This window comes from Protopterus annectens, chromosome 10.part0 (assembly GCF_019279795.1).
Source record: "Protopterus annectens isolate FY-2018-M chromosome 10.part0, PAN1.0, whole genome shotgun sequence".
NCBI lineage: Eukaryota > Metazoa > Chordata > Ceratodontiformes > Protopteridae > Protopterus > Protopterus annectens.
The window spans coordinates 1634555371-1634582951 of NC_056744.1; the positions used below are offsets into that span (position 1 = coordinate 1634555371).

Genomic DNA, 27581 nt, shown 5'->3' on the forward strand with positions numbered 1-27581 from the left:
TCTTCAAAAGGAACCTTGACGATTGGATGGGAGAAAGGAAATTCACCCCGGGGATCACGTCAGTCGCCCTGCTAGACAGGGGTCCAGGGAAGTAAATAGTGTGGGAATAAATAGCCAGGGAATGGTTAAGGCTAGGCTTGTATAGGTCCTAGGGTCAATAGCCTAGTACAAACCTATGAACTTATGAACCTATGAACATGAGTTTGAGCTAAAGATCAATCTAGCAGCAGACTGAATAGTACCATACAACTGAGGAAAAGGGATGTACAAAGTGTGTATACAAGAAAGTGGAGAGGACTGGAGGCAAAATAGAGTACTGTAAGTGAAAGTGAGAAAAGACAGAGAAGTGATGCTAGTATGGAACTGTCTGAACAGTTTTATGTGGTTACACAGGGCTGCAGGTATCACTGTGCAAGAACAGGACGTGTGCAGTCATTACCTACCAGGGTGATACTAACCTACCTCAGTGGTTAAGTGACAGGCACAGTTAAGGGGGGTTTGAACCCCCCAAAATAAGTACAATGAAGGCCTCTGAAGTAATTGACTTATGTAAACCGGTATCACCAAGTATGAAACTTACCCTGCAACAGAAGGGGACAACATAGCTGTCAATGAGTCAGGGGCAAATCTCAGCAGAATTGGGGACAAATCCAGAAATAATTATGGCCAATCGGGAACACTTAAAATATTAATTAATCTGAAGCATTAACAAAATAAGACAAAGTGAATAAGTATACATTTTCTGAAGTAAAAGAAGCCTACATCTCTAATTATTGTAATTATTTATGAAATGTAATTCATCATCTATTCCCCAAATGTCACCAATTTTTGGAGGCATTAAGAGGGACAGAGCTAAAATTTGAGTCCAAATTGGGGAAGTACAGGGAGCCTAGGTGGGTAAAAGTGTGGTCTCGCAACTAGGATGAAGTGGAATTACCCCTACAATGCCTCATTTAATGCAGGCAGGGACTACATATCAGTACATTTGTAAAGCTTGAAGTACTTGTCCATAATCTGGAAATGAATCAAAAGGAGCAAAATGGAGTAATACAGAGAGGAAGAGCAGGAGGAGGAGGGAACAGAATTGCGTGGGAGGCCTTGAAAGGAACAGATCACACCACACAAACAATACAGAGCAAAGAAAATTGCTAGGTGTGTGTGTGTGGGGGGGGGATAATGCTACAGCTGTTCATCTTAACCCTTCAGTACTCTATGCCACAAAGCCAGTACTTTGCTCCTCACCAGTTCTTTAGTTATGCAGCAATACTAACCCTCTGAATAATAATAGAGTTACTCTGCAGATTTTTTTAAACAAGGCAGCAACATGACGGTCAAAATAATGTACTTCTGGAACAGAGTACTTTATTGAAACATTATATCCTGGGCTCCATAACAGTACCATTATATATCCTGGTATGGAGCCCTGCTGTCTCCCACTTTAACAAGGTATAAAATTATTACAAAACAGCATATAAAATGATTCCTTACTGAGCACTTAGCATAAAATATCATTTACAGTTTCCAAAATAAATTTAAAAATAACTTATTGCAGGCACATAAGCATACCACTAAAATATAAAGAAGGCAGCCTACATTAATAAGTGAGCAGTGGCCGTCAGGGAAGGAAATGAATAATGCAGGGGAGAGTTTCTTTTAATAAAAGAAGGAGATGTTCTATCTGTAACAGCATCTTCCTGTGCATGGCTACAGATATCAAAGCATCAAGGCTAGCACAGAATGGGGAGATTTACAAATTGGGCTACAGCCTGAAATACGCAATCAAGTTGGAAGGATGTACTCCAGTGATATTCGATGAGGGGTCTACTGCAGTGATATTCCAAGAAGGATCAACTGCTTTGAAATTCCAGGAAGGACATATTTCAGTGATACTCCAGGAAGGATCTCCTACAGTGATATTCTAGAAAGGATCTCCTGCAGTGGTATTCCAGAAAGGATCTCCTGTAATAATATTCCAGAAAGAATCTCCTGTAGTAATATTTCAGAAAGGATCTCCTGTAATAATATTCCAGAAAGAATCTCCTGTAGTAATATTTCAGAAAGGATCTCCTGTAGTAATATTTCAGAAAGGATCTCCTGCAGTGATATTTCAGGAAAGGAAGAGAAATGAAAATAAAGTCTTGCTTGTCCAAGGCAAAATGTGTGCCATCCTCACTGTGACAAACATATGACCATCTGCCTGAGAGAGAAGGATCTTGGTCATATACTTTCCCAAGAACTTGTAAAGTCTACATTGGAATGTGCAAATTCCACCCAGGGTATAAATATTGAGAATTTTAAGTGTGATAAGTTCTAAGGCATCTCTGAACCAGACCAGGACAACAGTAAACCTCAGCAAATTCCAGTTTTACTAGATTCAGAAACAAAAGTACCCACCACTAATTTAATAAAAAAACTTGTTCACAGAGTCATACTGGATACAAGTTTTAAAGGTTCAGCATTTTTGCCTTTATCCTTATTACAGGGACTTAAGAAAAGGTAGAGTTTTTCAGTGAAAGTGTCCATATAAGTATGAAGGTGAGACATATCATCTGCATTGTAAAATGACACTTGTCCATTGTCATAGTCCAGGTACACCCCAATCTTCTTTGGCTTCACACTCACATGGAGCTCTAGTGCTTCAAAATCAAAGACTACATACTTATCACCTTTTATATGAGACATGACCCAGCATCCATTGTCAGGTGCTAATGTGAGTGGCCCTTTCCTGTTGATGGACTCTGTGGCTACACCCACATTCCATCTCGTTTTATTCCCTACATCAATCACCCAAAAGTGTTTCCCAGAGGTAAGTCCTTCAGAGCCCAACACACATGCACATGGACTGAATCTCTTTGGGGTGTCAGGCAGCTGTCTCTTGTCACCAAAACTCACAGAGGTGAGGTCCTCGGAGAGAACAAGCTCAGAACTTGCCGTATCTGGATCCATCACCGCACCGAATAAGCCTGTAAAAACAAAATGTGTTTGTTACACTCAAATACTAGTTAGTCTGACTGGGGCATAGCCCTTTTACAGCAAAGATTAAAATCTTTGATTGTAAACTGCTGTCAACATTTTGATTAAATTAAATGAAAATCTGAACAAAGTGACAATGACATATACAGTTAAGCTTTCCAAGTAAGGTAAGTAAAAATTACTTTTGATGACAATATTTACAGTACTGTTTAGAGTGCAGACAGAAAAAATCCACCCACCACCTCACTTTAGAAAACTAAAGGTTTTATATAATTTAAATTGCATATAAGAGACACTTATTTGTAATGCATTTTTTTTTTCATTTTAATCCATTCAGTGCTGCCTTTATTGCACTCCTGTGCAGATTTTTATCAGTGACTGATGAAAGTGTAAAGGGTAGAGAACAGAGGAACACATTCATACCTTATTTGGACAGACAAAATGCTAACTCCATGCTGCAGGGGGTATGGTACCATAACTATAGCCCTGGTCACCCATGTTCAATCAGTGGGTCAAGATTCAGGAGCAACTGGATGAGGGTGGAATGGGAGGAAGTGGATTAGGTTGCCTGTCTATAACCAGAGAAAAAAGATGGTCTGAGCTACTGTGTAACTGCCACTTACTGGAGGGTAGGTGGTGTCGCAGCAGCCCACGGCAGGATTTGCACTTCATCTAACTAAGCAGTATACACACACAAAGGCAGACACACACACAGGCAGACAGACACACACAGGCAGACAGACACACACAGGCAGACAGACACACACAGGCAGACAGACACACACAGGCAGACAGACACACACAGGCACCATTTGGACTAGCAGTGAAGGCCTTACTTCAGCAGTTCACCTATGAACCATGGCAAGGAGAGAATAAGAAATGTACTAAATTCTCCTAACCCCTCCAGATGTGATCACAATCCCTCGTGTTTACTTTCCTTTTCTAGGTGGCTTCAGATGCTGCAAGACAGAAGGAAAGAATGAACAGGCCAGTGGGGACTCTTGTCATAGGAGGACAGTAGCAGAAATATATTAAAACAGCATTTCAGGAGATCTAATAGCACAAAGCCCTCCTGACTCAACAGCTATGTGTGCTCATATCACAGGTACTGGGAATGTGACTAGCATCCCCTTGATTGTACCTGCTTAGGCTTTTTTGTTCATCATGCATGATACTGCTACAGAATATTATAAATTTGTCCACTGTAATAAGCTACATTTTCCACTGCTGTAATCACTTTGTTAGCTGGATGGTTCCCTGGTGTGATATAAAAATCATCTTTTGGAAGTTTGCTAAATTTTCTTTGGGGTACACATAAACACTTCAGTGACTCCAAGGTCTAACTATTCCTTTATATAGCAAGACTCCCAGTAGTTTCTGATGCTCCCTATCAACACCAAATGTCAGCTTGTTATCAAGTGATTATCTGTTCCTAACCTCAGGTGCCACCCAGAAGGAAACGTCATCAAATGAAGATTCAAAGAACCATGGTTACAAAGAGGAAAAGAATCTGAATGCAAATAGGGCAGTTTTGTTCATCAGTTTGTTCTCTTCTCTTCCTTCTGTGGTTACTCTGATTACTCCAGGTTTGTGAATTTGCTCTGTTTTATTTTTTTTTGCGAGTTTCTTCACCTGGACAATGTTTGCAAATGGTCTCTTGTGATAAGTATAATACTCTGGTAGACAAACAAACTAAATTGATTGATAACATCATTTCTACTTAAAAATATATTTTAGGTTTCCTATCTTGTTCAAGTCCTGATAAAAAAACACTGTAAGCCTGTCCCATAAATTCTTGAACTAGTTTACTGTTTCTGACAATTTTACCCCTTCCAAAATCAGCTCCACCAACTTGGAATAACACTTCACAGTATCTCCCTTAAAGCCAACTACCTTTAGCATCTCCAAGTTGTGCCCTCTGTATGACACAATGTATCCATTTGAACTTCACATCCTCAATCTGCATGTCCCCCCATAGTCTTTCTTCCACAGTATACATGGTATGCATGTCCCACCATAGTCTTTCTTCCACAGTATACATGGTAAACTCTTCTAATTTTTCCTTACATCACTTCTGGTGTAGACCATTCACAGGATCATAGGAAGTTACTAGGCTATTGGCCCTGAGGCCCTTATAAGCCAAGCCAAGAGTTTAGCCCATGCATAGACAAATCAGCACCCAATATCCCTGTCCAGCAGGGACGCGGGTGGAATCCCAGATATGTATTTTGTATTTCCCATCCAGTTATCCAGACTGCACTTTAAAAAGGGCAAACAGGTATTCTGCTTGATGTGGAGAGGGAATCTATTCCATAGATGGCGGGAGTCTTTGGGACACAAATCTGTCCCGCCACGTCCTACTGATGTCACAGACCAGGTTGAGGCCACGTGTCTGGGTACTCAAGTGGAGCTTGACTTTCGAATATGCAGCAGTCCCATCAAGGTGGGGTCCGAGATCGCCTTGCATGCCAAACAGATGTCACCTCTGAGGAGTCTGTGTGAAACAGAGTAGAGGAATAGGGCTTTTAGCCTGTGTATGGTAGATTTTTGAGGCCCTGGATTCTCCTGGTGAGGAACCTCTGTGGTCTCTTCAGCTGCTGCATGTACTTTGTGAGGTACATGCCAAATGGGGCACTGTACTCAATAATGGGCCTTATAAGGGGAGAATACAGGGATGTTATAACCTTGTCCCTGGATGAGATACCCTTACTTATGTGGTGAGCCCATGTACAAAGCTTTCCATACAATGGAAGCAACATGGTGATCAAAAGTCAGGTTGCTATCAACCTGGGTGCCCAAATCCCTCATGACTGACTGCATGCTTAAGATGTTATTAATGTGATAATTTGTGGGGACATCACTCTCCCCAAAGGGGATGATGATGCATTTTTTTGTATTCAGCTTTAGGCCATGTTTCTGGCACCAGTCATTGTTTGGGTTAGAACCTCTTGGAGGATGTCCACGTCACTAGGGAAATTGACGACAGCTCCCAGCCTACAGTCATCTGTAAACTTGGTCAGCCATAGCCCACTGGTTTTGGCCTGCACCTCAGAAAAGTATAGCTCAAATAACAGAAGCCACAAAACCAAACCCTGGGGTACGCCACTCAACACGGGTCTACTGCTTGAAGTGGCTTCCCCTATTTTGGTTCCATCTGTGTGCCAGTTAGCTTACCAGTCTGGTAACATACGGATTGATGCCTAGTTGGGAGAGTTTATCTATTATGCCCAAGGGGGAAACCGTGTCGAAGGCTTTGGCCTGGTCAAGGTATGTGGTGTGCACGGTCTTTCCCTCATCCATGGCTTTTGGTGACTGTCTCAAAAATGTTGACCAAATTTAACAGACATGACCTCCCCTTGACAAAGCCAAACTGTGTGGAATCGAGTGTTTGGAGGTTGCCAATGTCCTTGTTAAGGAGTTCTATGATAATCCATTCCATGGCCTTGCAGATCAGGCTAGTTAGGCTGATGGGTCTATAATTTCCCGGATCGGTGGATGCTCCACCTTTGTGTAAAGGGATGACAGTGGCTGTCCTCCACTTGGCTGGGACAAAGCCGGTACTCAGGCTTTGCCTGAATAGAGTGCCTAATGGTGCTGCAAGTTCCTGCCCGAGTTCATGTAGGATGCAGCCTGGGATGTTATCGGGTCCCATGGAGGCTGTATTTATTGCCTTTGAGAGAGTAGTGATGACCTGATCCCTAGACATAAGGATAAGGGGCAGGTACTGGGAATGCCCTGATTTACTGATAGGGGGACAGAGGGGTGAAATTTTCACTGAATCTGTCAGCCAGCAAGTTTGCTATATCTACGGCATTTGTATAAGTGGTGTCCTTGACCACCAGTTATGAACAGATCTGGGTGCTACCTTTGAGATTATGGATGTATGTGAAGAAGGTCTTACGACTGTCTCTAGTAGATGTGGCCAATTTGGACTCGAAGTTTGCTTTGGAGGATTTCTCTAGTGCTTTTATTTGCTTGTTTAGGTTAAGGAGAGATTGCTTCAAATTGGGCGCCTGCTCCTTCTTGGTCCTGGACCACAATTTTTTTCTTTTGTTATAGAGTTTATTTATTGCAGATGTCCACCAGACAGATTTACTCTTCCTTGCAGAAGATGATTTTAGTCCTGTCAGGTATTCCTGACTCCACGCATCTATATAAATGTTTGTATAGTAATTTAGTATAGTTTTGGATACTGATGCCAGTTTCCAGAGAGGTGGAGGGGGCTGTAAAGCTGTTTATACCACCCCCCAGGAGGCTGTAGTCCACTTTGGAAAACTTTTTTTGTTTGACCCTAGGTGGGGGGGGGGGGTCAGGGGAGATGGTGACTTTGAACATGACTGCTTCTGCTTCTATTCTCTGTTTCTTCATGACAATGAGGTCTCCAAACTGCACATTGCACTAGATGCAAAGACTGTCCTGCTACTGTTTGCTCTGTGTCCTTAGTAAATGGGCCCACAGAACTGCATACAGTACTTCAGACATAGTTTTAAGACTGAGAAGTGTGAGACACAAGCTTTTCATCAAAAGGGAAGAAGAAAAGCTTTTTTATTTAAATTCTAATTAAATATTTAAGTTGCACTTATTAAAGACCTTTGTGGTGATAGTTTTTTGTATCTACTTTTTGTCCATGGTTTAGCCAAGAGTTATCTGTTTGCATTTTTAGTAAGTTCTGGAACCTTAGTCCTGTAGCTTCATTTGCAAATTGCATGAAGATTGTGTATTAGTGCAAGACTTTATCATTATTTATGTATTATTATTCACTCTATTTCCATAAGTAGAATTATAAAGATTGTGTATTGTTGCATGATTTGAGCATTATTAATACATAATTCTCCACTCTACTTCCATAAGTACACTTACAAAGATTGTGCATTGTTGCATGACTTAAGCATTATTTATATATTATGCTACACTCTATTTCCATAAGTAGAATTGCATGTAAAAGGCAGCTTTCTGATTTTGAACCCAATCTGGGACTGTCATCTACTACCAGATTTGAGCCTCATTCAGTCATTTACTACAGCATTACAGGCAAGATTCTGCACAGTCTGGTGCCTTAGTCTGTGGGAGGATTGCAGTAGTGGCATTATTGTGAATTCTGTTCCACGATTTGTGCTTTAGTACTTTTTATAGCTGTATATACCTGCTTAAAGTTGCATTCCAGTGCCTTTTTCTTCACCTTGCTACTGATGTTTCCTCAGTTTGAGTCTGCCCCTCCGCTCACTGAGGTATTAAGCCAAAAGTTTCTGAAATTCTAACCACAGGACTTCAGATCCAGTTTGAACCCTCCACCGCTTGAACCCTCCACCGCTTTTCCTGTTGTGATTTTAAAAGTGTGTGTGTCTGGTTTCCACCTTGTATAGCGATCTGACTACATAGGCCCTCTCTTCCCTCTTTCATTGGTATTGTCTGTTGCGTAACCTATTTAAGCACTTTTCCACCCACTGTTTTTCATATATCCATAACACTGAGTGCCCACCCAGCAAACCAGTACTGCTCCTGAGTAAATGAATAAACCTCCCTTACTACTGCCTCCTGCTAATTTTCCCAGATCTCCCATTTGTTTGGCACCCTTGACACACACTGAGGGGGTCCTAAGTTAATCCTGCTTCATCCATGGCAGATAAGAGATTTATTTTATTGTTTTGCACTTCAGCAAGCTGTTCAGAATGCTACTGCTTTATAAGTGATTGATTTTGCTTTTAAACATTCTAAAGGTCCCTAATACGTGAAATTGCCTTGTCAGGGTAGTTTAAGTTATTTTGTTGTAATATTACACTTTCAAGCAATCTTTCTTGGTATTATTACATCAAGAGGTTAGCACTACCCTGTAAAATTACACATGCCCAGAAAGTACATTTTATTTATAAAACTTCCCTTAGATCTGAAACCTATAACTTAGTGTGGCTAAAACAAAGCCACTGCAAGGAGACAAGCTTAGAGCATCCAGTCTGCACATTAAAACAGCATTACCATCACACCTAAGCACAATCTAAGCTAGTCTAGAGCCAAATCCCAGAGATCACCCAAGGAGACCTCTGTATAACTCAGTACAAAACCTACTGTAGCCCACTGCAATACAGGTCTGGATAACATGGATACGCAATTTCAAAATGTCTCTGTAGCCAGCTTGGTAGGTATGGCCATCCTGAGACAAAGTGGCAACTGTCATGTCCACAGGTGTCCATTTAATCCTTAAAGTAACAAACACAGTATGTGAGAGATGTACATACACAGTTTCACTGGACACAAAAACCTCGCCTAAAAACAAGGTTGTCAAGAACACACACACACTACATCCACTACATATACGGTAAGTGTTCGCCACAAACACAGACCAAAGTATGCTGAGGCACTAAAAAGCACTCTTTCCAAACCTCAAAGACCTCCCAAGTTTATAAACAGCAACACATATCCTCAACAATCTCTAAATTACTCTTCAAAACTCCAAACACCACACATATGCCTACATCCAGTGGAGCCCAAACAGCAAAGCCAATAAGGCAAGCTAGCACATTGCTCAGGACTCTTGTCATAGGGGACTCCATTTTATGACACGCATATACCCCCCTCACCAGACTGAACAAGGAGAATATAAAGGTTAATTGCTTTTCTGGAGCCAAGATTCACTAAGTTACACACATACTCACGTCACTACATCACAGGTACCAGTATAATTCTATCATAGCCTGTGTGGGTGTTAACTAGAGACATACTTCCCTGGACTACATGAAGAGAGACATTGTTGATCTCTCAGAGTATGCAACTCAGGCAGGTGTGTGCCTTGCACCAAGCCTCGTACTACCTTCACTAAGGATGCTGCCACAGTACGAACAAAAGATGACCGACTTCAACAATTGGCTTAGTTTCTGGTGTCTTTCCAGGGATTAAATATTTTCCGGTACGGGAAGTCATGGTTAACAGACCACATTATTTTACAAAGGATGGTCTGCACCTGTCTCCCCTAGGCTTTTGAAGTTCCGAATAGTGGTTAAACTTTATCCACTCCTTAGAGACTTTGTTAGGCAATGCCAAACTAACAAACCTACTGACATAGCAAATTAAACACAAAGAAACCTAAAGGTGTTGCTGCTCAATTCTAGTAGCCTAGACAAGAAACTTCACACCCTACAAGTTCTCCTCACTCTGGAGAATACAGACATCTGTGGCATTACTGACACATAGTTTAAATCTGCAGAAAGTACTCTGGCAGTCCAAGGCTTCAGTGCCTTCCATACCTTTAGACCATCAGCTACGCAGACAAAAAAAAGGTGGAGGAATCTCAATCTGTATTAGCAACAAGCATAACTCTACATTGGTTAAACAGGACAATGCCCTGGAATTTATCCATGTGCAAATCATTATAGACAAAGTCCAGTACAATACCCTAGCAAACTATAGGTCACTCTCTCTAGAATCCCATAACTTTAACTTGTATATAGACCTAGTGAAAACAGGGTCTATATCACATAGTCGAAGTTTGGAATGTTCGAACCATCCTGTTCAAAGTTAAAAAAAACTTTGGGTAAAAAAAAAAGAAAACAAAATAAACTGCGCCCCCCCCCCCCCACACACACACTACTTAAATATACCAACTCCGAGATCGCACCACATTGAACAAAATGGAAACCTCCCCTTACGGAGATTTCCACTGAAACGCTTGAACTTCTGCAAATTCAATGAGCTTCAAACTTGCAGAAGTTCGACTATCTGATAGGGACCCCCTGGAAACAATCACCATTAAACCAAATACCCTACACACAGGAGACTAACTACTCCTCCACAGACTGGGAAACATACACTGTCTAATACTCGAAGGCGCAACAATTCATAGACTTTAACACAAATACTGATGCGCATAGCCACCAGACGTTATAACATCCTGTTTCCAGTACTCACCCATATGGAAGAGCACTGCACCCCCCCCCCCCATCACGCCCTCACTGGTGAAGTCAGGCCATAACGTGGTCTCCCTCAAAATAAAAATCAACTGTATAACCCCAGTAAATCCTGAAACAGTTAGAAACTATTTCAAAGCAAACTACATCCTATTAAGCAATAATTTGTCAAAATTCAGTACACCTTCTAATCCTCACTTCACAGCATCCTACACAGAATTGTTCACAGAGACCCAGTAAAACCATGCATATTAGCTTTATAGAGGTTGCTGTACCTACTAGAGGTAAGCCCAAAACACACTGGTGAAATCCTAACCTTAATAAGATATATAACAATAAAAAAAAAGAAAAGTCATGAGTAAAATCAGGAAGAGCAACTTCCATAATAACAGTTCTCTAATTAAACTAAACAAGAAACTAAGACCACCAATTAAATCCAGCAAGGCCAATTACTACATCAGGATAGCTTCACATGCTAAAGACAACCACAAAGCCTTTTACAGCTATGTCCAAAACCTCAAATGCAACAAACATTACTGCGTTGAGCTGGTGGTCAGTGCTGCCACTTTCACTGAGCTGAGTGACATAGCGAATTTGCTGGTCCTTAAATTCACCTCCACTCCTCTCTGCCTCCCTCCATGAAATACCTACTAGCATAAGCCCCAAACTATTATACAGGAGGTCCTGATGGCACTTGCTAAGGCCATAAACACAGCCTTAGTTGGCCCCAATAATATCTCAAGCTGCTTCCTAAATCGCTTGCAACATGACCTATTAGGACACTTTTCAACTACAGCCTCAAAATTGGCTTTGTAACATGAGAATGGAGTACTGCAATGGCTATCCCCCTTCATAAGGATGGACCATTAACAGACCCTGAAAACAACAGGCCTATTAGTCTGACTAGTCTGATATGCAAAGCCATGGAATGGATTATCATGGAAATGATCAAAGACATAGGCAAACTTCAGAAACTGGACCCAACACAGTTTGGCTTTGTCAAAGGAAGGTAATACCTACTAAAACTAGCGGACTTCTTTGAGAAGGTCACCAAAGCAATAGATGAGAGGAAAAAGTTGCATACTGCCTATCTGGACTTGGTAAATGTTTGATACAATACCCCATTTAGGTATAGTTGATAAACTTATAGATCTGGACATAGATCCCTACATAACTCACTGAATTGCCAGCTGACTCACAGAAAGGACCCAGGAGGTCAGGGCTGGTGATATCACCTCCACAAAGAGACTAGTCACAAGCAGGGTACTGCAGAGCTCCATGCTGGAACCTCTCTTATTTAGCATCTACTTCTCAGAGGTAAAAGCCAATACCAAGGGCCTATGGCTGCCCAAGTTCAATGATGACTGCAAACTGGGAGCCATCACTGAATCCCCACATGACACAAACATCTTACAAGAGGGTCTAACACAAATGACTGGTGCCAAAGTCACAGACTAAAACTCAATGCCAAGAAATGCATTATTGTGCCTTTTGGGAAATCACCCAGGTTAATTACTCCATTTTTAAGACACCCCTAAGAATTGACCTGGTAGTCAGGGATCTTTGAACATATGTAGGCAGCAATTTGGCCTTTGACCAACATTTTGCCAAGGTAGTAAGAAAATCATTCTTTGTCACTCAGTTTATAAGCAGGGGCAAGGCATCCATGTCCAAGAAAGTTACAGTTCCACTTTACTTGGCCCTTATCAGTCCCATCATTGCATATGATGCCCCCTTTGGGATGTACGTGATTGGACATATGCAACAGTTGGAGCACTCACAAAGGTTCCTTACCAGGAGAATTCAGGGTGCAAACAAATTGTTCTATATGGATCATCTTAAAGCACTATCTTTTTACTCATTTTCCTATAGGTTACAGACAGCTGATCTATGCCTGGCACAAAAGGTATCCTCTGATCCAGCTCTGATGGACCTTTCACACATCCACAAAATGAACAGCTTCAGAACCACCAGATCTAAAGATTTAAATTTTACTTGCGACAGAAATAAGACATGCTGGTGAAACAGATATGTGTCTCTTAGGATCCCCGTGCTCTGGAACAGGCTCCACATGGCTCCCCATCCATGTGAAACAAGAGTTCATCCGTAACCCCATAACCCTAACCAATGGCTAAAATCAGAAATTCACCCTAGGTGTGGCCCCCATGTCTCTGACAGATAGAGGTGGTCAGTAATGCAAAACTAACATACTCCCAACATAACCTGTAGAAACTACCCAACAACTAACATATCCCCTTAATAAACACCCACAATACACAAGGACACATCTGGGTTGGATTGCATGGCTAGGCCTATAAAGGCCCTGGTGACTGATCACGTAGTACATACGTATAAAACTGTCTGTAGAAACATATTGTACTTTAATATCAATCATCTAGCTGATAGAGATATTATATTTTCTTACTAACAGTGACGTCTTATCCTGTGAATTTTGATATTATGACAGCCCTGTTTACTGCTCTTTCACATTGCCTGCTAACATTATGCCACGCCATATCATAGCTCCCAGTTCCCTTTCTCCATAAGTTTCACAGGTTATTGACTGCCATGGCGTCTCAATGGTTAATGCTTCCGCTTCACAGTTTAAGATCGAAGGTACAGTCCTGACCTCTGGTAAACTTTCTGTGCGAAGTATGCATACAACTTCAGAGAATGCCAATACAGCTGGCATCATAACATTTGGTTTAACTTACCAGCATAGCCTCATCAGTCCAGCTATATTTCTATAATTGTTTAGTCCTCTCACACAGACCAGTACTTATACAGCTACCTACTTAACTGAATAAACTACTTGAAACTTCAACAAGGTGTCTTTATTCCTCCCACAGGGAGGGCATCAGAGAGAGTCTCCTAGATCTGCTAGCTAAAGTGATTTCATCTGTACTAAACATTAAAGATAGGGTGGGTATGTTTGAGGAAGTAAAGAAATATGCAACAGTTAAAATGGATAAAATAGTAGTGAGGGACTGGTAACCTGAGAAAATATACAGGGAAGGCAAATTAGGATGTGAAGATATGTAGGGGATATGAAGAAATGTGGAAATTTACAGTTCGGGAAGAAAATAATGTATACATATAGAACAGTACATTTGAACACAGAAATACATTATGATATTTTGTCAGAGGGCTTAGAAGAGGTGTGTGGCGGGGAGGAATACTTTCTGACCATAGGCTGTACGAGCTGAGGTAGGAGATGATGAAGGTTGGATTAAACAAGGCAAGAGTACAAGGAGACTGGTAGGGGACGGTAGTAACACAGGTGAATTTAATGAAGAAATGGAAGGTTTATGGAAGGAACACTGACTGGCCTGTGACCAGTTTTTTGTAAGTTGGTCATTGTGGTGGATAGGGTACAAGGAGAAAAGTACAGTTTTGTACCTACCATAAATGTAGATGTCCGATAGACATGCAACTGCAGTCATAACATGTGGGTTGTCCTGCCTCAGGCAGCCCTCGGTCGGCCGGATTCCAAAGTCTGGGTCCGACGTCGGCTGATGTCGCATTTCTCTCCGACGTCAGAGCGGCTGGAGTACATAAGCATCAGCCGACGCCATTTTCTTCAGTGTTTCTTGCCCCAGATGCCAGGTGCCCTCCAAGGAAGGCTGTAATCAAATTGGAAGACAAAAACAGGATTCCAGACAAATAAATGCGCAATAAAACAAATACACCATAACAGATATCCCCAGCTAAGAGAAACAGGGATAGGAGTGGACCCTAGGCATAGAGGGGTATGGAGGGAGGGAAAATCCGACTGCAGTTGCATGTCTATCGGACATCTACATTTATGATAGGTACAAAACTGTACTATGTCCTTCAAGAATGCAACTGCAGTCATAACATGTGGGTAGAATACCATAGCTTAGCTGGGGGAGGAGGAATGCTCTAGGAAAAAGATGGTGCGGCAATCAAACCCTGCAGGACTGCCGAAGCAAAGCCTGCTCTGGATCTGGAGTATAGGGGGAGATTGTAGTGTTTGGAGAATGTATGCACGCAGCTCCATGTAGCAGCTTCTAGAATGTCCTTAGTAGGCACCCCTCTTAAGAATGCTGTAGAGGTGGGCTGTAGCTCTGGTGGAATGTGGTCTGACATTGGCTGGAACAGTCTTTCCATGAAAGGAATAACAGAATCTGATGCAATGTCCAATCCATTTTGAAATAGTCTGTTTTGAAATTGCTTTTCCTTGGACTGCAGGGGCGTAAGCTACAAAAAGTTGTTCAGACTTCCTACTGGCCTTGGTTCTGTCCAGATAGTATCGAAGTTGTCTGTGAATGTCCAAGGTATGTAACAGTCTTTCCCCCCTATTCTCAGGATTGGGGAAGAAAGCAGGCAGATGAATAGCTTGATTTAAAGAAACCCTAGATACCACCTTTGGCATAAAAGTAGGGTTGGTCCTTAATGAAACCCTGTCTCTGTGAAAAAATATGAACGGTGGTGTTGACATTAGGGCCTGTAGTTTCGAAACCCTTCTTGCTGAGGTAATTGCCAACAGGAAAGCTGTCTTCCATGAGAGAAATTGCAAGTCAACTGAAGCTGCTGGCTCAAATGGAGGTAGAGTCAGTTTTTCTAGAACAAAATTGAGGTCCCAGGTTGGCACTGGGGCCTTTCTTGGTGGCTTAATGTTCTTGATTCCCCTGAGGAATTGCCTTAGCAAAGGGTGTGAAAAGACAGGAGGCTCAGTGTTATATCTAGCTGAAATAGCTGATGCATGTATCTTTATTGAAGAATATGAGAGGCCGTTCTTTAGCATATCTGCCAAATATTCCAAAATGAGTGGGATGTTCAACAATGATGCATCATGTCCCTTGCTGGTATTCCAAATGCTGAATCTCTTCCATTTTGCTAGGTAAACCTTTCTGGTGGATGGTCTTCGAGCCTCTGTTAGTATCCGCTGAACTTCCTTGGAGAGAGATAGGTTGAGGTTATTTATGGGATCTCCCAGGCTGTTATAGCTGCAGTGTCTGAAGGTTTGGATGCACTGTTTGGAAATTGTGTTGAGTCAAAAGTAGAGGCCATTGGGGAAGGGCCCACTTCCTGGTGTGACATATGCTCCGCAGTAGTGGATACCAGTGTTGTCTTGGCCAGTCCGGAGCTATTATGATTCCCTTGGGTCTCTCTGCTTTGATCTTTAATAATACTGAGGTCATCAGTGGCAGAGGTGGGAATGCATAGATTGTTAGGAAGTTCCAGTTGAATGAGAGAGCATCTATTTTCCAAGCTTGTGGATGGTATATCCTTGTGCAGAATTTTTGTAGATGATGGTTGAGGTGAGAGGCAAATAGGTCTACTTCTGGCCTGCCCCATGTCGAAGTGAGTTGTGTGAAGATCTTGGATGTAACCTCCACTCGTGTGGATCTGTGAAATTCCTGCTTAGGCTGTCCGCCAACACATTGTCTTTGCCTGGAACAAACTGGGATTGTAACTGGATGTTTAGGCTCAGTGATTTTTCCCAAAGATGCATTGTCAGTCTGCAAAGGGGGTAAGAGTGGGTGCCTCCTTGCTTGTTTATATACCACATCACAGTGGTGTTGTCTGTCCGTATCAGTAAATGGCCTTGCTGAAGTTGGTGTTGAAAGGCCTCGATGGCATGCATTACTGCCAGCATTTCCTTTTGGTTTATATGCAGATATGTTTCCTTTGGAGACCATTGTCCTTGTATACACCTGCCTTCCATGTGCACCCCCCATCCAAGGTCTGAGGCGTCTGTGGTCATGGTCTGTGTTATCTGTGGTTTTTTGAATGACATACCTGTGTTTGCCTGGCTCACCGAGGCCCACCATAGGAATTCCCTTTGTAGGCATGGAATGAGCGGTATGTTTGTCTCCAAGTTGTTGCTGTGCTGAGACCAAATGCTTTTTAGGTACCATTGAAGCTTTCTCATGTGTAGTCTTGCTAATGGAACCAGGAGAATGCAGGATGCCATGTAACCCAGGGCCTGTAGGAATCTCCTTGCAGTCATCTGGGTAAGTTTTGCTAAACCTTTGAAGTAATGAGTTAGCTTCTCTTGCTTGTCTTCTGTCAGGTAAGCCATTTGAGAGGCTGTGTCTATTTTTGCCCCTAAGAAGATTATTTGCTGGGATGGCTGCAGTCTTGACTTTTGGAAGTTGACTGTGTATCCCAGAGCTTGAAGTAATTGTATGACATAGTCCAAGTTTTTTGTCAATATCAATTTGTCGTCCGCTTGTATGAGGCAGTCGTCCAGGTACGGGCAAATATGTATCCCCTGGAGCCTGCAATGAGCAATTACTGAAGCCAGGCATTTTGTGAATACTCTGGGCACAGTAGATAAGCCAAATGGCAATGCTGAGAATTGATAATGCTCTGGCCCTGCAAGAAATCTGACCTATCTTCTGTGTCTGATAGGGACATGCAGGTATGCCTCCTTGAGGTCCAGAGTAATCAGCCAAGACCCCTTGCCCAGCATGGGAAGGAGTTGCTGTAGAGTCAGAATTTTGAACTTTGGTACTATGAGAAAGGTGTTTAATGCGGACAAATCCAGTATTGGTCTCCATTGAGATTCCTTTCTTGGAACAAGGAACAGTCTTGAGTAAAACCCCTGGCCCTGTTCTTGTTGTGGAACTCTTTCTATTGCTTTCATCCGAGTCAGCAGAGATTTGCTTGATAGCCTCTGCCCTCTGGTTTTGTGGTAGGTTTGGCATGCCTTGTTTTCTTGGCAAGGTATGAAAATGGAACCTGTAACCTCGGTCTATAATGTCCAAAATCCATTTGTCCTTTGTCAGTCTGTGCCAATTTTCTGCAAACAGAGATAATTTCCCTAAGGAGCTTCTATTTGTTCCCTGGTAGGCGGAAGTAGAGGAAAGTCATTGAGATTGTGGCTGTGGGGCAGGTGAAACCCCTGCGTCACTTCTTTGGTTTCCTGGCTGCCATTGTCGTCCCCTGTAAGGACCTCTGTATTGTCCTCTTCCTCGGCCACGTCTGTTTTTACCCCTTTGAAACTTTTCTGGATTAGGAAAAGACCAGTTTTTTGAAGGCCAATTCCTACTAAATCTGGGGGGTTGTACCTGGAGGAAATCTTTCACCGTCTGAACTGATTTTGCTTTTTCCTCGATGGACTTTAATACATCCTTAGCATTAGCACCAAAAAGCTTGTTCTTTTCCAAAGGTGCATCCAGAAGTTTTGCCTTTACATGATCTGGTAGAGGTTGATCTTTTAACCATGCATGTCTACGAATGACTGCCCCTGTCATAGCTGCCCTACATGAAGCTTCCAGTGCATCATATCCACACTGCAGGAAGTGATTGCTTACTTGCTGAGAGTTATGTACAGCTTCCTGCAAAGCCTTCCTGTCTAAAGGATCAGGAGTGGCCAATGATTTCTGTAAATCTTCTAACAGGAAATCCTGATATTGTAACATATGAAAAAGGCAATTCAAAGCTCTCATAGATAAAGTAGTGGAGGTGTAAACCTTTTTACCCCATCTCTCTAATGACCGAGCTTCCCTGTTGGAGGGCAATGGATTTTTAGAGGTGGAAGCTGAAACTCCTTTAGGTCCCTGTGAAATAGTTTCCAAATCAGCAGTATGGGCCCTGAATAAATGGGAATGTGTTTCTGGGACCCTGTAATACCTGTCTGGCTTGGCTGGAGCAGGAGGAAGAGAGTCGGGGTAACACTAGAGTCAGAATATAAATCATCCAAAACATCAAGTACAGGAGGAATAGCTAAGGGCCTGTGCTGGGGCTTCTTAAGGAAAGTCCGAAGGCGTTTTCTGGAATCAGAGTATTCCTGGCCTTGCCACTTGAAATGTTCCCTCATGGTATGCAGAACTTCCCCAAAAGAAATATCCTCAGGAGGGGAGGCCGAGGGTATGGAATCCTCTGCATCTGAGTCCTCATAGGTCTGGAAGAGCTCTTCCTGGCCATCAGAGTGGACAGAGTCCTCAGAATCTTCATCTGATGGAATAGGGTCAGAGGGTTCAACCCGGGGCCTTTTATCAGAAGGAGGCTGGGATCCTCTCTCAGGATGGGCCTGTGAACCTCTAATCATAGAAATGAAGTCAGCAGCCATAGTCATAATTTGTGTCTCTGGAGTAGGCTGAGGTAAGGTTTTAGTAGTAAGATGCTTAGTTTTGCTGGCTGCCTTAGCCCTAGTGTAGGCCTTAATAGACATGGCCATAGGAGGCCTGGCAGCTCCACATGCAGGAGTGACCTTGTCTACAGCAATGGTCTCGGGCATTTCCTCGGTTTCGGTATCCGGAGGAAAATCAATAACTGGCGTCGGAGTGATATCCGGAATCGGAGTCGTCGGTAATGCGGTGTCTTTGGTTCGGAGCAGTGGAGAGACCGTCTCAGAGGGAACCGGAGCACTCACGGTAGGTTTTGGCGTGGAGTCGGTAGTAGACGCGGGCCGAGGATGTCGGTCCCGGTCTTTTTGTTTCTTGGGAGTTTGCGATGTCGGAAGTTCCGACGGCATTGTGTAAGCAAATTTTTCGCCGAAAAAATCTTCAGCGAACTCCGCCCGGCGCCTGAAAGTGCGCTTATTGAAGCGAGCACAGGCTACACAGGCCGAGACGTCGTGGTCTGGGCCAAGGCAAGGAAGACAGTAAGAGTGGAAATCCTTATGAGTATTTGTTTACCACAAGAAAGACAATTGTTAACTTTTTCAGTAATGTCTGACATCGGCTGAGGCAAGAAAAGGTCCCCAACGGGGTACTTAGCTTTTTTGATGACTTCGGAATCGAAGAATACAGGAGCTGACCGACCGGCACTTGCGAACTGCTTCTGCTTCGGGCACCGCGCGGCAAGAAAGACTGAAGAAAATGGTGTCGGCTGATGCTTATGTACTCCAGCCGCTCTGACGTCGGAGAGAAATGCGACATCAGCCGACGTCGGACCCAGACTTTGGAATCCGGCCGACCAAGGGCTGCCTGAGGCAGGACAACCCACATGTTATGACTGCAGTTGCATTCTTGAAGGACATCAAACATAATTATATAGAGATGTAAAAGGAGTTTTAAATGAAGAAAAATATGTACACATACAGCATACAGAATTATGAAGAAGTTTTACCTACTGAGGAGAAAGATGCCTTAGAGAAGGACAGATGTCTGCATGATAAAAAAATTTGGCAAAAAGTAAAAGGTTTGATAAAGAAATGGAACTCTTCTTTGCAAGGGAAAAGGGAGGGAGGATAAGACACCAGTTTTTGTAAGAAAATCAATATACAAGAAATGACAAACAACATGTATGCTGGATAAAGTGGATCAAAGATGTAATGTCCAATAGTGGATTATAACATTTATAGTTGAATATGTGAAAGAATTATCATAAAAGATGAAACATGAAATTAGGAATTAAGAAGTTAAGGGAAGTATTATTAAGTAACTTAGATAAAAAGACATGTAAAAGTGAGTTGGATGAGATGTCAAAAGTAGTAAATATGGATACAGCACCAGGGCCATCTGAGCTAGGGTATAAATTTAATGGATAACTGGAAGATGATCTCAAGTATTCCTTAAAGAAAGTTATGGATGGGCAGTTTCCACAGGGAATAAGAATTAGAGAGGTGTGCAAAGGGTTAATAAAGTTTATTTTTTAAAAAAGGGGAAGAGAACATAAGAAATTGCAGTATATTAACAGTGCAATACAGATACGTTAGTTATTCAAGAAAATATTATAACTGAGATTTTGGACATTAACACGGGAGGGGGTTTATGAAAGAATTCATGGCACGGAGGGAAGAGATATGTTCATTATGATAAAAGAGGGGGTTGAGTTTATTGTACTGAGAGAGAAAGGAGTGAGTTTAAGGCAGTCAGGTGGGAAATGAAAAACGTATTCAGTAGTATAAAACAATTGCATGGTGGCAAATACATGAGACCATGGAGAAAGGTGCAGAACTTGTTCCATTCTTTGTTTAATAACACACAGACTAAAGTAATGACTAATGGATAGTTAAGTCACAGGGTATGCATTCAGATGGAAGTGAAGCAAGGGTGCCTAATGAGTGGAGTTTTATTTGTATTTGTCATAAATTTGGCTGTATTAAGATGAAGGAAGAGATCTGATAATGCAGAATGGAAAATGAGAGATGAGGTGAGAATTGCAATATTTATGTCTTATGCTGATGATTTTGTTATAACTGCAAAAAATGAAGTGTGGGTTAAATGATCAATATAGTAAGAGTGAAGTTAAGTCAGATTTGTGTTGAGAGCAAAGACAAAAGTAAAGGATTTGGGGATAGTGTAAAACTTGGGGGGGGGGATATATTTCTCAAAGTATGAAATAACTACAATGAGAATTTAGGAGTTCTTAGGAAAACAGTAGTAGTATTGAAAGAAATAAGGAGAACAGCAGATATGTGGGGAGAATTCCAAATGACATCTGCAAAATAAGTGGTTTTGGTGCAGGCATATATTTTACGGAAAGTACAGTTGTGTACACTTACCATAAATGTAGATGTTCGAGTGTATTTATTGTTGCAGTCATTACATTTGGGTAATCCTGCTGGCAGGTTGCCCTCAGTCGGCCTGAATTCCAAAGTCTTGGGTCCTGCATCGGCTGCTGTCACCCCTTCCCTGACTTCAGGTTGTTAGGGGTATAAAAGATGCGGCCGACGCAATTTCCTTTAGTTTTCCTTGCCCCAGATGTCAGGTGCCCCCTAAAAGGGTAGCCAAAATGTATGTATATATAATGCACCAATATACATATACATGCACCAATATAACTTTAACTTCCTCTACAAGCAAATACATCACATAGGTTGTATAAATCAGAGAGGGAAAGATAGGTTCCATCAGAAGAAAAGGGGGATGGCGGGTGGGTAACCTGGACTGAAACAGTGAATACACTCCAACATCTACATTTATGGTAAGTGTACACAACTGTACTACGTTCTTCGTGTTTCACTGTTGCAGTCATTACATTTGGGTAGAGTCCCAGAGCTATCGATGGGAGGCTGGAGCTAAACAGCATTAGGAGCAGCTATGAGGCCCTGTAGAACTGCAGTGGCAAAGCCTGCCCTGGATTTAGAGTAGAGTGGCAGATGATAGTGCTTTGTAAAGGTGTGCACTGAACTCCAAGTAGCAGCCTCTAAAATGTCCTTGGTTGGTACTCCCCTGAGAAAGGCTGCTGAAGTGGCTGCAGCTCTGGTTGAATGTGGCCTAATGCCCTTAGGCACTGGCTTGCCATGGCGTAAGTAGCAGAAACGAATGCAGTGGCCTATCCACTTTGAAATAGTCTGCTTTGAGACAGCCTTTCCTAGTGATCCTGCAGCATATGTCACTAGTAATTGCTCTGTCTTTCTGAAAACCTTGGTTCTGTCCAAGAAGAATCTAAGCTGTCTGTGTACATCCAAAGAATGCAGAATTCTCTCCCCCTTGTTCTGTGGATTTGGATAAAAAGTTGGCAGATGAATAGTTTGGTTAAGAGCCACACTGGACACCACCTTAGGCATAAATGTTGGTTTGTCCTCAGAGAGACCCTGTCTGGATAAAAAAATTATAAAAGGTTCCACAGCCATGAGTGCCTGTAGCTCTGAAACTCATCTTGCAGAAGTTATTGCTAGGAGCAGAGCTATTTTCCAAGATATAAACTTTATATCAGCAGCAGCAGCTGGCTCAAAAGGAGGCAGGGTGAGTTTTTCCAAGACATAGTTGGGTCGCATGCAGGAATTGGTGATCTCCTTGGAGGCCTTAAATTTTTGGCTCCTCTGAGGTACTATTTTAATAAGAGATGAGAAAAAATTGGTGGCTCTGTATTGTAATGAGCCGAAATGGCAGAGGCATGAATTTTAATAGATGAAAAAGATGGGCCTTTGTTCAGCATCTCAGTTAAGTATTGCAAAATCTGAGGAATATTTGGCACAGCTGTATCAGTTCCTTGTGCCTGGTTCCAAGCACAGAATCTCTTCCATTTTCCAGTGTAAGATTTTCTAGTACTAGGCCTTCTGGCCTCCAAAATGACATCCATCACAGCTTTACTGAGAGGTGTGTTTTGTATGACTACATTATCCGCCATGCTGCCGGGTTTAAAGTCCTGAGTTGGCTGTGCAGTATCTGATTGCTTTGCTGGGACAGTAGATGAGGTAAGGTCCAAGCTGGGCATTGAGACAAGTTCTTTAGGATTGGAAACCAGTACCGGGCAGGGCCAGTCTGGGGCAATCAGTATCATTTTTGGCTTTTCCTGTCTGACCTTTAGGAGTACCTTGGGGAGGAGAGGCAGAGGGGGAAAGGCATATACTGATAGGGTGTCCACTTTCCATGCTTGTCTGTGATAAGTCCTTGTGCAGAATCTTTTTAGTTGGTAGTTGTGAGGGGAGGCAAATAGATCTATGTCCGGGCATCCCCATTTCCTTGTTATCTTGCTGAAGACTTGTGGATCCAGCTGCCACTCATGGGGATCCATGAGGTTTCTGCTTCGTTTGTCTGCCAGAGTATTTTTCCTTCCTGGCAGGAATTGTGCCTGCAGATGTACTTGGTAAGTTAATGCTGTGTCCCACAAGTCATGGCTAGTCTGCAAAGGGGGTAAGAATGTGTGCCTCCCCGCTTGTTTATATACCACATGACCGTGGTGTTGTCTGTCTTTATCAGTAGTTGTCCCAGATGAAGTAGGTCCTTGAAGGCTGTCAGGGCATTCTGAACAGCTAGCATCTCTTTTTGATCGATATGTAGATGCATTTGGGTTGAGGACCATGTGCCCTGAATGCATCTTCCTGCCATGTAGGGCCCCCCAGGCATAATCTGATGCATCCGTTGTTAGTGTTTGCCTGGCAGGGGGTAATGTGAATGGCTGTCCCTTGTTTTAGTGACAAGCCTTTGCCCACCATCAGAACTCCTGTTGTAGGCAGGGAATGAAAGTAATCATTGTTTCCAGGCTGTGGCAGTGTTGAGTCCAAACACTTTTTAGGTACCATTGAAGTTTCCTCATATGCAGTCTTGCATATGGAATTAGTAGGATGCAGGATGCCATGAAGCCCAAAGCCTGCAGAATTTTTCTTGCAGATAACTGGGCCTTTGTTGCCAACATTTTGAAATAGGTAGTCAGTTGCCTTTGTTTGTCTGGCGTGAGATAAGCCATCTGGGCAGTTGTATTTCAGCTTGCACCCAGGAATATTATCTCTTGAGAGGGTACTAGTTTTGATTTCTTTTCATTGACTGTGTACCCTAGGCATGTTAGAAGTCTTTTCACAAACGCCAGATGCTGTAGAAGAATGTCCTTGTTCTCTGCTTGAATTAGACAGTCGTCCAAGTAAGGATATACTTGTATTCCTCTTTGTCTGCAGAATGCAATTACTGGTGCCAGGCACTTTGTAAAGACCCTAGGTGCAGTAGATAAGCCAAAGGGCAGTGCAGAGAATTGGTAATGCATTGAGCCAGCCTTAAATCTGAGGTATCTTCTGCATAATTGTCTGATTGGGAAATGCAGGTATGCCTCTTTTAGGTCTAGAGTCACCAGCCAAGCGTTCTTGCCCAGCATGGGCAGAAGCTGCTGCAAAGTCATCATCTTGAATTTTGGTATGTCCAGGAATGTGTTCAGAATAGATAGGTCCAATATTGGTCTCCAGGTCTTGTCCTTTCTGGGTACCAAGAACAGTTTTGAGTAAAATCCTTGTCCCTGCGCTTGCTCTGGTACTTGTTGAATGGCCCCCATGTCCATGAGGGATGAGACTTGTTTTTGTGCCTCTGCCCATTGATTTTTTGGCAGATCTGGCCAGCCATTTGCCTTTGGCAGGGTATGGAAATGGAACTTGTAGCCTTGTGACACAATATTTAGCACCCACTTGTCCTGGGTTATAATGTGTCAATTTTGAGAAATAAGTGCTAATTTTCCCCCTAAGGGTGCTGCCAGGAGATGCGTGCTTGGTGCAGGCAGGGGGAAGACATTGGGACTGTTTCCTGTATGGTTGTGATTTGTCTTCTCCAACTTTGGAGGTAGAAGCACCCCATTGCTTTGACCTGTAGGAACCTTGCACCTGGGATCTGCCTCTAGGGCATCTGGATCTGCCCCTTTGAGGTCTGTCTGACACAGGAAAGGACCAATTCTTTGTAGGCCAGTGTCTACTTAACCTAGGTGGCTGTACTTGTAAAAAAATATTTGACAGTTTGCATAGATTTAGCTTTGTCCTCCATTTTCTTTACCACCTCCTCTGCCTTAACACCAAACAAAGTATCATGCTGTAAAGGTGCATCTAATAATTTAACTTTGACATGATCAGGCAGATTTTGTTCCTTTAACCAAGCATGCCTCCTAATTACAGCACCCGTAACTGTGGCTCTGCAGGAGGCCTCCAAAGAATCAAAACCACATTGCAAAGTATGCTTTCCAACTTGTTCAGCTGCATGCAATAAATCCTGCATTTCCTTGTTTTCTGCACATTCAGAGTTTAATAACATTTTCTGTTTAAGCAATGCCATGACATATTGCTGATATTTGAGCATATGAAACTGACAGTTTAAGGCCCTTATAGCCAAGGTAGCAGATGTGTAAACCTTTTTTCCCCATCTATCCAGTGCCCTAGAATCTCTGTCAGAGGGGGTAGGGTTTATTGCAGCGGAAGCCTTAACTCCTTTGGGACACTGTTTAATAGTTTCTGGGTCTGCAGCAAGGTTTTTAAAAAGGAATTTATGAGAGTCAGGAACCCTGTAATATCTGTCAGGCTTAACAGGAGCTGGAGGTAAGGAGTCAGGGGTAAGACTAGACTCCGAAAACACATCCTCTACAATATCTAACACAGGTGGAATGGCTAGTGGTCTGTGTTGAGGTAGTAAAAGGAAATCCCTGAGCCTCTTTTTAGATTCTGAAAAATCTTGGCTCTCCCAGTGGAAATGTTCCCTCATGGTATGCAAGGTTTCCCCAAAAGAATAGTCCTCTGGAGGAGAGGCTGAAGGTATAGATTCTTCAGCATCAGAATCCTCATAGAGGGGAAGAGAATATTCCTGATCAGAAGAGGAATCAGAAGAAATAGAAACCTGATCTGAAGATTCATAGTCAGTCTCTTGCCAAGGCCTCTTATCAGGAGGGGGATGGGAACCCCTGATTCAAGGTAATTAAGTCTTCGGCCATTTTGAGCATCTGTTTTTTGGGCATAGAGGCCTGTCCAAGTGGCTCTTGAGTTTGTTTCTTTGCTTTAGAAGGTGCTTTAGTCTTTGCCTTTGAAGCTGAGGTTGGTTTAATGTAAACATGTTTAGGTCTGAATACACCCTCAGAAGCCGGTGCCTGCTCAGCGGCTCTGGACCCATCTGTAGGAATAGTTTCCGAGGCTCCAATACCTTGAGTTTCCACCGGTATGGCCGACTCCATGTGGAAGTCGGTAGCAGCCTGCGACTCTAAAGTAGCGGGCATCAGGGGCTGCGAAAGCGCCTCACTGAGAACCGGCGACTGGCTTAGGAGAAGCTTCGTCAGTTTTGGGCCTCGGTTGCCGATCTCTCTCTCTCCTTTTCTTTGTGTTTTTTGTGAACTCTGGTAGTCGGATGGCTATCAGACGACATTTTGGGATAATTAAACCGGCGTCCAAAATAGTTTAAAGCAAAATCATACCGATGCTTAATAGTGCATTGGTTAAATCTAGCACAAAACCGACAACCAGAAACGTTGTGATCAGGGCCTAGGCAAGGAATACAGTAAGAATCCTTATGAGGTATTTGCTTTCCACAAGAAATACAATTATTTACTTTTTCTGACATTGGTCTGGAGCAAGAAAAAAGTTTCCCCAACGGGGTACTTAGCTTTATTGAAGACACCGGATCTGAAACTCGAACATGAAAATCTCAGGAGTCGGCCGAACGGCACTTGCAAACTGCTTCGGGCACCGCTCAGCAAGAAAGACTGGGAAAATGGCATCAGACGCATCTTTTATACCCGTGACATCAGGGAAGTGGCGACAGCAGCCGACGCAGGACCCAAGACTTTGGAATTCAGGCTGACTGAGGGCAACATGCTAGCAGGATTACCCAAATGTAATGACTGCAACAGTGAAACACGAAGAACATCTGGGATACATAAGAGGGGTGTCTGCATTTCCAAGCTGTCTAGAAAAAGAATTATTGGAAATTATTCTGGGGGTTATTTGGGGTTCCAGTGTGAAACTCCATTAAAAAGAGTTGCTTATTGTAAAAAGGAAGATGGAGGGTTTAAGAAATTATATTGTACATTTAGCTTTAATTAATTTATGTTGGATACCATGTAGGATGGAAAAAAAAGGAATTGCAGTAGGAAATATGTGGAAAAATACAAAGAATGCTTGTTGGTAGAGAACATAGGGAAATAAAAAGAGCATATGAAAATAAGGAAGTTAAAAAGTATGGTGAAAAAAAGTTGAATTAGGTTAAAGGGTGTACATAAAAGTATAAAAGCATGGTATGAGAAAATTATGGAGAGTATACTATAAAAAGTACTCGGTGCAAAAAATGCAAGTATTAAAAGGATAATAAATAATTGGTTAGATTTAGAAATTTTAAAGAGATGACATTTTCTATGGAGATTAATACTGCAAAAAGTAGCAATCAAGGTACAAATGAAACACAAGCAGATGAGGAAAGGGTATGTAAAATAGGCAAAGCGGAAAAATCATTTGTGAACATGCATTACTAGAATGTGATAGGGTTAAGTAACTATGGGAAAGATTTAAAAATTAATATCAATTTGAATGTTTTTTTTAATGTAGATTTCAATAAGAGGGTCTATATCACAACCTCGAAACAACATAACCCTGGACACCTTTTCATCGAAAAGTAT

General features: G+C 42.4%; 1 protein-coding gene across 1 annotated transcript in view; it reads right to left on the bottom strand.

The window, feature by feature from the left end:
• Positions 1-2277: 2277 nt before the first annotated feature.
• LOC122813817 (zinc-binding protein A33-like) overlaps positions 2278-27581 on the bottom strand; it is a 57351-nt gene continuing 32047 nt past the window's right edge. The window contains exon 3 of the mRNA XM_044086345.1: positions 2278-2963. Within this exon, the coding sequence (XP_043942280.1) occupies positions 2419-2963 (545 nt within the window). The 3' untranslated portion in view covers positions 2278-2418. The remainder of the gene's footprint in view (positions 2964-27581) is intronic.